Raw genomic sequence first — 17,516 nt, forward strand, 5'->3', positions numbered from 1 at the left:
ACACAGTGGCAGAACAATAAAATACCTTCACCCAGCATGAACTATTCTTTTACTTGGGACTCTTTTACTTCCTGAAGAACTAAGGCAACAATATCCAATTTAGATTTCCCCCCGATTTAGAAATCCTGAAATCCTTAAAAGAATGAGGAGAAAACAAAGGGACCCCCTGAAGGATAAATTGGGTTGACAACAAGTTAGGATTCAGACGTAACAGCTGTACCTTCAAACAACCGCAATACTTCATTCCGGATAAACATTTTAATTTCCTCCATGGAATTGGCATCATTCTGTGTGAGAGAGAGAGAGAGAGAGAGAGAGAGAGAGAGAAAGAAAGAGAGAGAGAGAGATGGAGAGAGAGAGAGAGAGAGAGAGAGAGATGGAGAGAGAGAGAGAGAGAGAGATGGAGAGAGAGAGAGAGAGAGAGAGAGAGATGGAGAGAGTTTGAGTTTTTATAAAACCTTTATTTTTTACTCAAGTGTTAACATAAAATTAAAATAAAAAGACACACTGCCTTTTCAGAAATGAAACAACAAATGTAATTCCTAAACAAAAATACATACATAACATATACATTCAACTTATTTCATCAGAAAAAAATAATTGCCCCTCCTCTACAAAACAAAGCGCTCTTTCGTAGGCCCACTTCTCCTCAAATAATAGGAGATCTTTTACAGCTGAAAAGAACTCAAAATCTACTTTTATTCTTGCTTTCACTAATCCTTTAAAAACACATCTTACATCCTTCCCATATCCCGTTTCTATCTTGTGTTTTCTACTCAGAAAAATTGACATCCTAGCTTGTCCCAAAATAAAATGTAACATTTGACATTTTCTTTTCTGTTGTTTACTATATTGAAACCCCAAAATAAAAACAGTGTTATTGAAAAATTCCCCTACAGCTTTAAACAAAGATTCCATCATTTCCAATAGAGGTTTTATCCTCTCACACTCCATAAAACAGTGAAAAATGGTTTCTCTTATATTACAAAAAGGACATCCATCTCTAACATCTGAATTAATAACAGATACAAAAGCATTAACTGCAATGATGCCATGTAAAACCCTCCATTGCATATCACCAGTAGCCTTTTGTAACGGTGGTTTGTACAGTGCCCTGCAAGCTGGCTATACCCTATCATCAATGCCCAATTTTACCCTCCATGGAGTGTCTTTTCTATTTTTCAATTTATCTTTATTCAACACCTTGCCACACCCCCTATACAAGTCCTTCCCATTCACCTCATCCAAACCCACCTCCTCCAACCCTCTCAAATCCAGCAATAACGCCTTTCTTTCTGACTCTGGGATACCTGGTGTAATCCCTAGTCTTGGAAATGAGACGTCTTCATCTTGTACCTTCTTCTTGTGGCTACTAAGCATACCCCATTCTTCCGCTGACAGAGCCTTCCTACAGCTCCCCAGCATTTGTCCGACAATCCTTTCCGACCTCATCCCCAAATGTTCTGCCACCCGTCTTCTATCCATTAAGGCGGGCCCAGCCATGGCCATTAACTGTCTTAAGGTGATGATTTTCCCCTTCACCAGAATCTTGGAGAAATGTGGAACAGCTGCAGTTGTACAATCCAGTCTTGCCCCATACACCAGAGGTTCGTCCAACAGCCAATGCACTGACTCCGCTGAAGTTCGTCTGGACACCTTCATTATGCTCCACACTCTGAGAAGTCCTCTGTAAAACGGAGGTACTCCCTCCCTAGAAATCTGGCTACTATCAACCAGAAATAAAGCCTTCTTTAAACCTAATCCTCCAACCCGTTGTAATATAAGACCTGCCACCCCTCTCCACACCACATTTTCCGGTCCATAAAGTAACCTTTGAATAAACTGAAACCGGAAAGCAGCAGCCCTACTAGCAAGATGTACAAGACCTTGTCCCCCCTCTTCTTTTGACAAATACAAAACACTTTGTGGAACCCAGTGATATTTATCCCAAAAGAAATCCACAATAATTGCCTGTATCTTAGCCAGAAGGCCAGATGGTGGTTCTAAAACTGACAACCGATGCCACAGTGCAGATGCAATCACATTGTTAACTATAATAGTGCGCCCCCTATATGACATACGAGATAATAACCAACGCCATCTCCTCATCCTCCCTTCCACCATTTCAACCACCCCACTCCAATTTTTTTCCATAGTCCCCTCATCTCCTAGGTACACTCCAAGATACTTAAAACCTCCCTTACACCATTCTAGCCCCCCTGGCAAAGCCATGATCCCTCCAGACCATTCTCCAATCTGTAACGCACAACTCTTTTCCCAATTTACCTTTGCAGAGGATATTCCCCTAAAACGATCAACCATTAGACCCAAGCTATCCACCTCCGCTTGATTTTTCACTAGCACAACTACATCATCAGCATAGGCTGAGAGACGAATAGGAGGAACATCCTCTGAAAGGCACACCCCTGCAATGCGACTTCTAATGCTATTTAGTAGTGGCTCTATAGCAATGGCATATAACATCCCTGACATAGAACATCCCTGCCTAATACCTCTACACACTTTAAAAGGAGCACTCAAACCACCGTTAACTTTCAATACACTTTCAATGTCACCATATATCACCTTTATCATGGCAATAAAACCAGAGCTGAACCCAAACGCCTCAAACGTGTGCCATAAATATTGATGTTCAACTCGGTCAAATGCCTTTTCCTGATCAATTGAAATTAGACCAGCATCCAACCCAATAGCCCTAGAGACGTCCAAAAATTCACGAATCAGAGAAATGTTATCCCTTATCTGCCTGCCAGGAACACAGTAGGACTGATCCGTATGTATGATTTGCCCCATCACCTCCCTCAGCCTGTTGGACAAAGCTTTTGACAATATCTTATAATCAGTGCACAATAAAGCCACCGGCCTCCAGTTCTTCACCTCCCTCGGGTCACCCTTTTTGGGCAGTAGGGTGAGGACAGCCCTTCTGCAGCTTATTGGTAGTAACCCTCCGGTTAAACTATCATTAGCTACTTCTAACCAATCCTCTCCCAACATAGCCCAAAAAGACTTAAAAAAGTCAACGGGAAGCCCATCAATGCCTGGTGCCCTTCCATTTTCCATGCCTTTTAATGCAGTGTATAAATCCTGCAAAGACAATGGTTGCTCAAGCTCAACCTGAGCTTCTGCAGCCACCTTTGGGAGCCCATCAAAGAACTGCTGTGTCACTGTTTTGTCCTCTTTGTACTCACACTTGTAGAGCTCAGCATAGAACTCTACTGCCCTCTTTCTAATTTCACTAGGGCTAGTGAGCTCTTGTCCAACAGCTGATTTGAGACAATGAATAATTTTTCTTTGTCCATTCTTTTTCTCTAAACCAAAGAAAAATTTGGATGAGGCATCCATTTCAGATATTCCCTGAAATTTACTTCTCACCAGTGCCCCCTGTGCTCTGATACCCAGCAGGTCTGCCAATGCAGTTTTTCTCCTCTTGAGGGCCTGAGTATGGCCTCGATCTCCTGTGGTCTCAACCAACGTCATGAGTTCCACTATTTCAATCTCTAGGGCTTTCATTGATCTGGTGATATCTTTGGTGACATTCCTCGTGTATTGATTACAAAATTGTTGAATCTGTATTTTCCCTATATCCCACCACTGTTGAATGGATACAAAACTGGCCTTTTGAGACCTCCACCTCTCCCCAAAAAAACTGAAACATTTCCTGAAGTGAGCATCACTCAATAAAGTTATATTAAAATGCCAGTATGCGCTTTTGGGTTTTACATCGTTAATGAACACCACCTCTGTTATTAAACAATGATCAGAAAATCCCACTGGAGTTATCACACTTGATTTACAGACCTGAGATTGATGCTCAAAAACATAAAACCTATCTAACCTGGCCATAGAAATGATGTTCTCTCTCACATGCGCCCAGGTGTACTGCCTTGTTCCTCCATGTTGACTCCGCCAAATATCACACAATTCATTTGTTACAATGAGGCGTTTTAAAAACATCCTTGAGGCTATATGAGGTTCTTGGTGATTTCTATCTAAATCACTAACTGTGCAGTTAAAATCCCCAGCAATAAACAAATAATCTTCTTTGTTACATTTCTCAATGGTATTTGATAGTGTCTCTAAAAAACATACCCTCTCAACTGTCACCACTGGGGCATATACATTTATCAGACACATAGTGATGTTTTCATACATTGCTCTAACTTTTAATAACCTCCCCTCAACTACCTCTTCAACCTCATATGACAATGGCAAAAACCCTTTTGAGAACAAGATAACCACACCCCCACTTTTTGAGTTTTTATGACTACACACCACTGTCCCCCCCCACTCCTGTTGCCACATAACTTCATTTTCCAAATTACTATGCGTTTCTTGTAGAAAAATGATGTCACTTCCCTTTCCCCTAATTAACTCATACACCATGGCTCTTTTTTTAACATCTCTTGCCCCATTTACGTTTAAAGAAGAAATCTTAAAACTGCTCATGGATAAAAAAAAATATACAGAGGAAGATCCAGCCACCACATCTCTTTACAGAGTTAAGACTGCAACTGAACTTTTTCATTTTCTTTAGAATTTACATCACTTATCACTCTTGTGACCACTTTCTTGAGTCTAGCAATTTCAGGGCTTTTCAAACTTCCCCCTGTAATTTTTGACATCAGAAACTTTGCTGATTCAATAAACAATTCACGTTCAGGGAAAAAATCAGTTACATTGTAATCCTGCATATATTTCTTCCCTTTTGTCAACTTCAAAAATTGACGTATCCTCTCGATCCCATACCTCCCTTCCACCCCATTTATCTCACTATATTGTTGTGAAGCGTCAGATGACTCACTCTCACTATCCTCCCCAGAAGAATACTCCACCATCTCTACACCTTGTTCATCTTCAATTGATTTATCAAACTCTACCTTTCTCTTAGAATTAGACCCTTCACCACCCCTTAAATTCTTCCTTTTACTCCTCGGTATTTTGAAAACATCCGCTTCCTTTTCCATTATTTCAATCTCCTCTTGACTTCCAATTTCATTTTCCAACACCACCTCAGCGACAGAAGTCGCAATCTCACCTACTGTTTCCCCTCCCTCTTTGTTCTGATCTACCACAATTGCCCCCATATCCACACTGCCTTCCTCTCCTGCTTTTCCAACCACATCTGCCCACCTTCTCTCTTCTCCTGTACCCTTATTATGTTCATTCCCTCGCGGTGGTGCGTTAGTTGCACTCGCACTAAAACTACTACCAGGCTCAGCGCGCTCATTTTCGGGACAACTACGCACCAAATGCCCCTCTCTTCCACATCCAAAGCATTTCATTGATTCAGTAGATGCATAGAAGACATAATCAAATCCATCAATCTTAAAGCTAAACGCTAAATTCAGTTCATCTCCTTCCTTTTTTAAAATCATATGCACTTGTCTCCTATGAGACACGACATGTTTCAACAACGGAGATTTGCATCCAAAAAGAACCTTCTTTATTGTAGATACTATTTGACCATGGCGAGATAACTCTCGCTCTAACACTTCATCTCTAACAAATGGTGGCACGTTAGAAAGCATGACTTTCTTCGCAGGATTCATAAGCGGAAATACCGGCGTCTGTGTCTCCCGCAACACAACACCCCTCTCAACTATTTTATTCACCTTTTCAATTGAATCTAAGAATATCACTACAGCGCTATTCATCCTTGAGGCTGATTTGATGCTATCATACCGAATGATAGCACCCACAGCCAAGCTACATTCTTCCACTGAACACCCTGTCGCAGCAGGAATCTTTACTCCATGCCTCCGACTAAGTTTTTCAAACTCTCCATTTCCGCGAGTGGCCATAGCAACCAGCCCCACCCGCTGGTTGTGCCCTCGCGAAAAACCAACCTCAAAGATCCCACCACCCCTATACGTGCTTAGTGATAGTTTAAACAAGATACCCTTAAAACAACTAAACTAATCAATATATATATATATACATACAAAAACCCGATAAAGTGAAAAAAGAAATTCCATTCGCTCTCACAATCACCCCTGCTTGACGACTCACTCCCAGCATGCACTCCCAGCATGCACTCCGACGAGAGAGAGAGATGGAGAGAGAGAGAGAGAGAGAGAGAGAGAGAGAGAGAGAGAGAGAGAGAAAGAAAGAGAGAGAGAGAGATGGAGAGAGAGAAAGAGAGAGAGAGAGATGGAGAGAGAGAAAGAGAGAGAGAGAGAGAGAGAGAGAGAGAGAGAGAGAGAGAGATGGAGAGAGAGAAAGAGAGAGAGAGAGAGAGAGAGAGAGAAAGAGAGAGAGAGAGAGAGAGAGAGAGAAAGAGAGAGAGAGAGAGAGAGAGAGAGAGAGAGAGAGATGGAGAGAGAGAAAGAGAGAGAGAGAGAGAGGGAGAGAGAGAGAGAAATACAGACAGACAGGCATAAGAGAAAGAAGCAGAAACAGAATAACACAAACTTAACCAAAACGTCTTTAACAGATGAAGAAAATGTAATTAGCGAGAGACAGCAGTAGTTCATGTTTTATTCACCATGTTATAAAATTGCAGTGTCTTCAGAGATAAAGAGATGCAATGCTTCATGGCATAATAATCAACTCCTCTCTCCCTGTTTCCCTGCCATCTAGCTCAGGCTCAAAGTAAGATTGCTGTTTGCTCAGAATGTTTGTGTGGAGAGAGCCTTGAATTGTAGAGGAGAACATTGGCAACAGAATGGAATGGAAATCCTAGCTGTACAAATGCTCTTTCAGAGTTCCATATTCTTCTGACTGCCCAAGGAAACGACTGAGAAATGCATTATAATACTGTATTTCTGGTGGACTCCAGATAGTGGTACGGATAAAGGAATGGGATTTATGAGTGTGAGGCTCCACTAAACACCAAGTAGTATGAACAACTAGAATAAAACCCAGGGAGAAAAACAGGGACTTGTGTGTTTGAAACACCTTTGCAATCAGAGCTTAAACCTCATATACTGTTACAATGAACTGTGATCATCTGTGGACCATTTTGTAAAAGGTTCTTCGTATTGTCTGTGTCTTGATAGGTAGAGGAGAGGATGAAACCAAACCCGGGCAACTTTATAAAGGTATTAAAGTAACAATATTCAGGGCCATTTTCGAACATCGATATTGATCACTCAAATATTATCGTGTTCTATTGCGACTGGTTTAAAAACAGGTTATTTTGGCAGTGCTGAATACTGCGGGATGAGTTGCCAATGTACTTTTGTGTTTAATAGAGTCACTGTTCTGTTCTATGAGAGAAAGATATAGGAGGGTAACCCTTTAGTACTTGTTTTCTTGGCATTCAGAAGTCTTTCATCTCTGTTGTGTTATGTAAACCCTCTACATGCTGCGTGTAGAATAGCTGTGACACACAGAGGTGTTTTTCCATCCTCTCCAGCTCTCTCCTCACTCCCACGCTCTCTCCTTCTCTCTCTCCTCTCTCCTTCTCTCTCTCCTCACTCCCACGCTCTCTCCTTCTCTCTCTCCTCTCTCCTTCTCTCTCTCCTCACTCCCACGCTCTCTCCTTCTCTCTCTCCTCTCTCCCACACTCTCTCCTTCTCTCTCCCCTCACTCCCACACTCTCTCCTTCTCTCTCTCCTCACTCCCACACTCTCTCCTTCTCTCTCTCCTCACTCCCACACTCTCTCCTTCTCTCTCTCCTCTCTCCCACACTCTCTCATTCTCTCTCTCATTTCCTCCATCTCTCTCCTTCCTTCCATCTCTCTCCTTTCTTCCATCTCTCTCATTTCTTCCATCTCTCTCATTTCTTCCATCTCTCTCATTTCTTCCACCTCTCTCATTTCTTCAATTTCTCTCTTTCCCTCTCTCCTTCACTCTCTCTCTTTCCCTCTCTCCTTCCCTCTCTCTCTTTCCCTCTCTCCTTCACTCTCTCTCTTTCCCTCTCTCCTTCCCTCTCTCCTTCCCTCTCTCTCTTTCCCTCTCTCCTTCCCTCTCTCTCTTTCCCTCTCTCCTTCCCTCTCTCTCTTTCCCTCTCTCCTTCCCTCTCTCTCTTTCCCTCTCTCCTTCCCTCTCTCTCTAGCCCTCTCTCCTTCTCTCGCTCCCTCTAGCCCTCTCTCCTTCTCTCGCTCTCTCTAGCCCTCTCTCCTTCCCTCTCTCTCTTTCCCTCTCTCCTTCCCTCTCTCTCTTTCCCTCTCTCCTTCCCTCTCTCTCTAGCCCTCTCTCCTTCTCTCCTTCTCTCTAGCCCTCTCTCCTTCTCTCTCTCTTTCCCTCTCTCCTTCTCTCCTTCTCTCTAGCCCTCTCTCCTTCCCTCTCTGCGCTCCTCTCTCTCTAGCCCTCTCTCCTTCCCTCTCTGCGCTCCTCTCTCTCTAGTCCTCTCTCCTTCTCCCTCTCTCCGCTCCTCTCTCTCTCTAGCCCTTCTCTCCTTCCTTCTCTCCCGACCCCCCTGTGGGTTGAGCTGATCAGGAGTGGGAGGTGAGGAGCAGAAACAACCTTGCTGGCTTCATTATGCCTATCTGTTATCTGCTGTGTCATATGTTGCTCCACACAGCTCCACAGAACTCTATGCTACTGCAGTACTGCATTCATTTACAGAGAAAGAGAGATAGACGCTAATTACTTAGACCACTGAAGAAAGGAGGATGTATAGATTCTGTAATTATGTGTGACTAAGGATTGTCTTTGATTTTATGGGCGGGTATAGACAAACACACACAAAATGTCCAGTGAGTCTATGGGTTTATGGTTGGACGATGAGTGTTGGGAGATCTCTGTTGGGAGATCTCTATGAGTGTTGGGAGATCTCTGTAAAACATACCTTAAAGGGGTGTACATAAGTCATTCACAACACCTTTATAAAACAGGTCATGACACCTTTATGACAGGATCATTCACAACGCCTTTATAAAACAGGTCATGACACCTTTATGACAGGATCATTCACAACACCTTTATAAAACAGGTCATGACACCTTTATGACAGGATCATTCACAACACCTTTATAAAACAGGTCATGACACCTTTATGAGTGTTACAGGATCATTCACAACAAACTTGATAACACATTTATTCAACATCATTCAAGATGGGAGTTTGGCTACACTTGGCCAGTTTGGGGGAGATATAACCAACGTACCAGAGGGCTTGGTGTGTTTGGAGGAGATATAACCAACGTACCAGAGGGCTTGGTGTGTTTGGGGGAGATATAACCAACGTACCAGAGGGCTTGGTGTGTTTGGAGGAGATATAACCAACGTACCAGAGGCCATGGTGTGTTTGGGGGAGATATAACCAACGTACCAGAGGGCTTGGTGTGTTTGGGGGGAGATATAACCAACGTACCAGAGGCCATGGTGTGTTTGGGGGAGATATAACCAATGTACCAGAGGGCTTGGTGTGTTTGGGGGAGATATAACCAACGTACCAGAGGCCATGGTGTGTTTGGGGGAGATATAACCAACGTACCAGAGGGCTTGGTGTGTTTGGGGGAGATATAACCAACGTACCAGAGGCCATGGTGTGTTTGGGGGAGATATAACCAACGTACCAGAGGGCTTGGTGTGTTTGGAGGAGATATAACCAACGTACCAGAGGGCTTGGTGTGTTTGGGGGAGATATAACCAACGTACCAGAGGCCATGGTGTGTTTGGGGGAGATATAACCAACATACCAGAGGGCTTGGTGTGTTTGGAGGAGATATAACCAACGTACCAGAGGGCTTGGTGTGTTTGGGGGAGATATAACCAACGTACCAGAGGGCTTGGTGTGTTTGGGGGAGATATAACCAACGTACCAGAGGCCATGGTGTGTTTGGAGGAGATATAACCAACGTACCAGAGGGCTTGGTGTGTTTGGGGGAGATATAACCAACGTACCAGAGGGCTTGGTGTGTTTGGGGGAGATATAACCAACGTACCAGAGGGCTTGGTGTGTTTGGAGGAGATATAACAACGCACCAGAGGGCTTGGTGTGTTTGGAGGAGATATAACCAACGTACCAGAGGGCTTGGTGTGTTTGGAGGAGATATAACCAACGTACCAGAGGGCTTGGTGTGTTTGGAGGAGATATAACCAACGTACCAGAGGGCTTGGTGTGTTTGGAGGAGATATAACCAACGTACCAGAGGGCTTGGTGTGTTTGGAGGAGATATAACAACGTACCAGAGGGCTTGGTGATGCTATGGGACCTGGGGGACCAGGGTCCCCTCTGTGGCCTTGGGGCCCGATAGGTCCCACTATTCCTGGGTCTCCTGTCCTTCCCCTCTCTCCTTGGACTCCCCTCGCTCCAGGTATCCCTGGGTCCCCCTGCAGTAGGAGATCAGTAAAGAACAATCAAATCAAATTTGTATTGGTCATGTACACATATTTAGCAGATGTTATCGAAGGGTGTAGTGAAATGCTTATGTTCCTAGTTCCAACAGTGCAGTAATACCTGGCAGTATAAAACAATACATATACATTCCAATATACCAATATGTATAATGGTTAAATCTAGCTGGCCGGTGAGCTCCCGCCATGTGGTTTACAGTACACCCTCCGGTTTCCAATTCAGATCTACAATCACTTTATTTAACTAGGCCATCAGTGTAAATAAGAAAATATTTTTCATTGACTTGCCTGGTTAAATAAAAGGGTGAGGGGGTTGTTGTCAGTCCCACTCCAGATTGTACCGGAGGCATTCTGATAGAGCATTGGCATAAGGCCACTCTGGCTTTGGGCTGATACTGTCGCTACCAACGCCTCAGCATTACTCAATCAGTCCTCATCCAGCTATTACCCTGATTGAGCCCACTCAGATACACATCCCCAGGGTCTGTGGCCAATTCTGTCACCTTGTATCTTAGCTCTCCTACAAACCGCCATTACTAGCATTTGGGAACAGATTACACTGTAGAAGACTGTGACAGGGCTTTAGAAACAGATTACACTGTAGAAGACTGTGACAGGGCTTTAGAAACAGATTACACTGTAGGAGACTGTGACAGGGCTTTAGAAACAGATTACACTGTAGAAGACTGTGACAGGGCTTTAGAAACAGATTACACTGTAGGAGACTGTGACAGGGCTTTAGAAACAGATTACACTGTAGAAGACTGTGACAGGGCTTTAGAAACAGATTACACTGTAGGAGACTGTGACAGGGCTTTAGAAACAGATTACACTGTAGAAGACTGTGACAGGGCTTTAGAAACAGATTACACTGTAGGAGACTGTGACAGGGCTTTAGAAACAGATTACACGGTAGAAGACTGTGACAGGGCTTTAGAAACAGATTACACTGTAGGAGACTGTGACAGGGCTTTATAAACAGATTACACTGTAGAAGACTGTGACAGGGCTTTATAAACAGATTACACTGTAGAAGAATGTGACAGGGCTTTAGAAACAGATTACACTGTAGAAGACTGTGACAGGGCTTTAGAAACAGATTACACTGTAGAAGACTGTGACAGGGCTTTAGAAACAGATTACACTGTAGAAGACTGTGACAGGGCTTTAGAAACAGATTACACTGTAGAAGACTGTGACAGGGCTTTAGAAACAGATTACACTGTAGGAGACTGTGACAGGGCTTTAGAAACAGATTACACTGTAGAAGACTGTGACAGGGCTTTAGAAACAGATTACACTGTAGAAGACTGTGACAGGGCTTTAGAAACAGATTACACTGTAGAAGACTGTGACAGGGCTTTAGAAACAGATTACACTGTAGAAGACTGTGACAGGGCTTTAGAAACAGATTACACTGTAGAAGACTGTGACAGGGCTTTAGAAACAGATTACACTGTAGGAGACTGTGACAGGGCTTTAGAAACAGATTACACTGTAGGAGACTGTGACAGGGCTTTAGAAACAGATTACACTGTAGAAGACTGTGACAGGGCTTTAGAAACAGATTACACTGTAGGAGACTGTGACAGGGCTTTAGAAACAGATTACACTGTAGAAGACTGTGACAGGGCTTTAGAAACAGATTACACTGTAGGAGACTGTGACAGGGCTTTAGAAACAGATTACACTGTAGAAGACTGTGACAGGGCTTTAGAAACAGATTACACTGTAGGAGACGGTGACAGGGCTTTATAAACAGATTACACTGTAGAAGACTGTGACAGGGCTTTAGAAACAGATTACACTGTAGAAGACTGTGACAGGGCTTTAGAAACAGATTACACTGTAGAAGACTGTGACAGGGCTTTAGAAACAGATTACACTGTAGAAGACTGTGACAGGGCTTTAGAAACAGATTACACTGTAGAAGACTGTGACAGGGCTTTAGAAACAGATTACACTGTAGAAGACTGTGACAGAGCTTTAGAAACAGATTACACTGTAGAAGACTGTGACAGGGCTTTAGAAACAGATTACACTGTAGACGACTGTGACAGGGCTTTAGAAACAGATTACACTGTAGAAGACTGTGACAGGGCTTTAGAAACAGATTACACTGTAGAAGACTGTGACAGGGCTTTAGAAACAGATTACACTGTAGAAGACTGTGACAGGGCTTTAGAAACAGATTACACTGTAGGAGACTGTGACAGGGCTTTAGAAACAGATTACACTGTAGAAGACTGTGACAGGGCTTTAGAAACAGATTACACTGTAGAAGACTGTGACAGGGCTTTAGAAACAGATTACACTGTAGAAGACTGTGACAGGGCTTTAGAAACAGATTACACTGTAGAAGACTGTGACAGGGCTTTAGAAACAGATTACACTGTAGGAGACTGTGACAGGGCTTTAGAAACAGATTACACTGTAGGAGACTGTGACAGGGCTTTATAAATAGGGGTTTCAGAAATACAATGGTGGCATACAAAATACATTGAATTTCAGTTACCTTTACAAAATTCTTAGGCACCTCAGGGGGAAAAACATGTGTTTCTATGCATCATTGCCTTTTGGTTGGGTTAGGTTCTGTGTGATCTTTTTCCATCACAAACAATGAGTTGTGTTTATGGAAAACAGCGTCAGAGAAACAAAATAAAGGTGCTTACCCGTTCTCCCTTGGATCCTCTGTCTCCTAGTCTACCTGTGGCTCCCTGTAAGAAGATAAAACAGATCACAGTATGAACACATGACAGAGGAGGGCAGGTTCTGTCTGAAATACTCTGCTGATTGCAGAGAGACAGAGAAGTCCCTCCAGACCAGAGAGAAGAGCAAAGAGCACTGCTAAATAATTGGATATTTGGAATGAAGATGACCCCAAGACTAGTCTTCTCTCTCTTTAACCACTCCTCTCTTTGTCTCCTCTCCTCTCCTCTCCTCTCCTCTCCTCTCCTCTCCTCTCTCCTCTCCTCTCCTCTCCTCTCCTCTCCTCTCCTCTCCTCTCCTCTCCTCTCCTCTCCTCTCCTCTCCTCTCCTCTCCTCTCCTCTCCTCTCCTCTCCTCTCCTCTCCTCTCCTCTCCTCTCACTCAAAAGCACACTGCTTTTGTTCAGACACCCACTGAGGCCAACGTGGGTCTAATCTGTAGCTCTGTAATCACCCCCATCAACATCAACCAATCCTCCACACTCAGGGTCATTTAATGATTGCTTATCATTTTAAATTCCCCAACCCACGCTTGTGTCTTAGCTTATTCACATTCAAAAAAGGTTTATTGTTGCAATAACTAGACTGCCAGGTCCCGTTATAATCTTAACAATTGGTGGCAGCAGTGAAGTGATTGACAGGATGTCTTTCATTCCAAATCCTCAATCAAAAAACAACCTTTTTAAATGATTCTGGGATGACTGTTGTTCCTGTGTCTGAGGATGTATGGAGTTCTCCAAGGACTGTGTTTCACCTTCCACATTGTCTGTCACAGCTTCCCTGCATCACATAGCCCCACTTCCCTCTGTGGACTGTATGCTCCCTCCCTCCCTCCCTCCCTCCCTCCCTCCCTCCCTCCCTCCCTCCCTCCCTCCCTCCCTCCCTCCCTCCCTCCCTCCCTCCCTCCCTACTCTGCCTGCCTGCCTGCCTGCTCCCTCCCTCCCTCCCTCCCTGCCTCCCTCCTACTCTGCCTCCCTCCCTCGCTAGGAGAGAAACACCTGTCGTTAGCTCTATGTGCAACACTGCTCTCACAACTACACCCCTCCATTCTCCTCTCCTCTCTTGCTTTCCAGGTCTCCCTCGCTCCCTCCATCTCACTGACTGTATAACCTCTGGGAACACCTTTGTATCCATTTACTGCAAGGATTACTGTCTCCATGCAAAATGCAATCTGGCACGATCATGTGGTTTTAAAAGCAACGGGCAGCAGAGAACTCTGTTCTCCTCCTCCTCGCCTACATTCATCTGCAGCCCTCTCTCTATTTTTTTATTTCTGCTATGTTATTCCCCAACGCCTGATGGGAGGCTTACATCTATCATCGTGCCCACTGAATTCGACTTCCATCGTCGCTCTCTGGGCCTGGCATTAAACCTCAAAGACAGATCATTGCAGTACAGTGAGAGGAGTTTTTAGGGAACGTTTAGAATAGGAGCACATTCACCTGCTAGATGGCACTGTTGCCCCACCGAATGATTGAGAACAAGAGATACACCATCTAACACCAAGGCATTAAAATCTCTCTCTCTCCCTCTCTCCCTCCCTCCCCCCCTCTCTCTCTCCCTCTCTCCCTCTCTCCCCCTCTCTCCCCCCCTCTCTCTCTCCCTCTCTCTCTCCCTCTCCCTCTCTCCCCCTCTCTCTCCCTCTCTCTCCCTCTCTCCCTCTCTCCCCCTCTCTCTCTCTCTCCCTCTCTCCCTCCCTCCCTCCCTCTCTCCCTCTCCCCCTCTCTCTCTCTCTCCCTCTCCCTCTCCCCCCCCTCTCTCTCTCCCTCCCCCTCTCTCCCTCTCCCCCTCTCCCTCTCTCCCTCTCTCCCCCTCTCCAAGATGTTGTTGATGGAAGTGGGTGAAATAATAAGAAGTTGGCCCTTCCTTCCGCTCACTGTTGAGATCTCTGTGATATAGACTGACAGATGTACCAATGTACCGACCAGTTACTCTATCTGTTGTTGGTATTTATAGTTCAGCTAATTAGAATGGAATTGATGGTGAATCATACTGTTATAGTTCAGATAATTAGAATGGAATTGATGGTGAATCATACTGTTATAATTCAGCAAAACAGGGTAGCCTAGTGGTTAGAGCGTTGGACAAGTAACCGGAAGGTTGCAAGTTCAAACCACCGAGCTGACTAGGTACAAATCTGTCGTTCTGCCCCTGAACAGGCAGTTAACCCACTGTTCCTAGGCTGTCCTTGAATATAAGAATTTGTTCTTAACTGACTTGCCTGGTTAAATAAAGGTAAAAAAAAAAAAATATGACAGAGTACAAAACACAACTAGTGATGTTATATGACAGAGTACAAAACACAACTAGTGATGTTATATGACAGAGTACAAAACACAACTAGTGATGTTATATGACAGAGTACAAAACACAACTAGTGATGTTATATGACAGAGTACAAAACACAACTAGTGATGTTATATGACAGAGTACAAAACACAACTAGTGATGTCATATGACAGAGTACAAAACACAACTAGTGATGTTATATGTCAGAGTACAAAACACAACTAGTGATGTTATATGACAGAGTACAAAACACAACTAGTGATGTCATATGACAGAGTACAAAACACAACTAGTGATGTTATATGACAGAGTACAAAACACAACTAGTGATGTTATATGACAGAGTACAAAACACAACTAGTGATGTCATATGACAGAGTACAAAACACAACTAGTGATGTTATATGTCAGAGTACAAAACACAACTAGTGATGTTATATGACAGAGTACAAAACACAACTAGTGATGTCATATGACAGAGTACAAAACACAACTAGTGATGTTATATGACAGAGTACAAAACACAACTAGTGATGTTATATGACAGAGTACAAAACACAACTAGTGATGTTATATGACAGAGTACAAAACACAACTAGTGATGTTATATGACAGAGTACAAAACACAACTAGTGATGTTATATGACAGAGTACAAAACACAACTAGTGATGTTATATGACAGAGTACAAAACACAACTAGTGATGTTATATGACAGAGTACAAAACACAACTAGTGATGTTATATGTCAGAGTACAAAACACAACTAGTGATGTTATATGACAGAGTACAAAACACAACTAGTGATGTCATATGACAGAGTACAAAACACAACTAGTGATGTTATATGACAGAGTACAAAACACAACTAGTGATGTTATATGACAGAGTACAAAACACAACTAGTGATGTCATATGACAGAGTACAAAACACAACTAGTGATGTTATATGTCAGAGTACAAAACACAACTAGTGATGTTATATGACAGAGTACAAAACACAACTAGTGATGTTATATGACAGAGTACAAAACACAACTAGTGATGTTATATGACAGAGTACAAAACACAACTAGTGATGTTATATGACAGAGTACAAAACACAACTAGTGATGTTATATGACAGAGTACAAAACACAACTAGTGATGTTATATGACAGAGTACAAAACACAACTAGTGATGTTATATGACAGAGTACAAAACACAACTAGTGATGTTATATGACAGAGTACAAAACACAACTAGTGATGTTATATGACAGAGTACAAAACACAACTAGTGATGTTATATGACAGAGTACAAAACACAACTAGTGATGTTATATGACAGAGTACAAAACACAACTAGTGATGTTATATGACAGAGTACAAAACACAACTAGTGATGTTATATGACAGAGTACAAAACACAACTAGTGATGTTATATGACAGAGTACAAAACACAACTAGTGATGTTATATGACAGAGTACAAAACACAACTAGTGATGTTATATGACAGAGTACAAAACACAACTAGTGATGTCATATGTCAGAGTACAAAACACAACTAGTGATGTTATATGTCAGAGTACAAAACACAACTAGTGATGTTATATGACAGAGTACAAAACACAACTAGTGATGTCATATGACAGAGTACAAAACACAACTAGTGATGTTATATGACAGAGTACAAAACACAACTAGTGATGTTATATGACAGAGTACAAAACACAACTAGTGATGTTATATGACAGAGTACAAAACACAACTAGTGATGTTATATGACAGAGTACAAAACACAACTAGTGATGTTATATGACAGAGTACAAAACACAACTAGTGATGTTATATGACAGAGTACAAAACACAACTAGTGATGTTATATGACAGAGTACAAAACACAACTAGTGATGTTATATGACAGAGTACAAAACACAACTAGTGATGTTATATGACAGAGTACAAAACACAACTAGTGATGTTATATGACAGAGTACAAAACACAACTAGTGATGTTATATGACAGAGTACAAAACACAACTAGTGATGTTATATGACAGAGTACAAAACACAACTAGTGATGTTATATGACAGAGTACAAAACACAACTAGTGATGTTATATGACAGAGTACAAAACACAACTAGTGATGTTATATGACAGAGTACAAAACACAACTAGTGATGTTATATGACAGAGTACAAAACACAACTAGTGATGTTATATGACAGAGTACAAAACACAACTAGTGATGTTATATGACAGAGTACAA

General features: G+C 42.7%; 1 protein-coding gene across 3 annotated transcripts in view; it reads right to left on the minus strand.

The window, feature by feature from the left end:
- LOC109876727 (collagen alpha-1(XIX) chain) overlaps window positions 1-17,516 on the minus strand; it is a 247,488-nt gene that overhangs the window by 11,406 nt on the left and 218,566 nt on the right. For all 3 annotated transcript variants that reach the window (XM_031813088.1, XM_031813089.1, XM_031813087.1), the window contains 3 exons: window positions 12,939-12,983; window positions 10,099-10,242; window positions 221-287 (listed from right to left, as the gene is read on the minus strand). In XM_031813088.1, the coding sequence (XP_031668948.1) occupies window positions 221-287; window positions 10,099-10,242; window positions 12,939-12,983 (256 nt within the window). The remainder of the gene's footprint in view (window positions 1-220; window positions 288-10,098; window positions 10,243-12,938; window positions 12,984-17,516) is intronic.

This window comes from Oncorhynchus kisutch, unplaced genomic scaffold, assembly GCF_002021735.2.
Source record: "Oncorhynchus kisutch isolate 150728-3 unplaced genomic scaffold, Okis_V2 Okis04b-Okis11a_hom, whole genome shotgun sequence".
Classification (NCBI taxonomy): domain Eukaryota; kingdom Metazoa; phylum Chordata; class Actinopteri; order Salmoniformes; family Salmonidae; genus Oncorhynchus; species Oncorhynchus kisutch.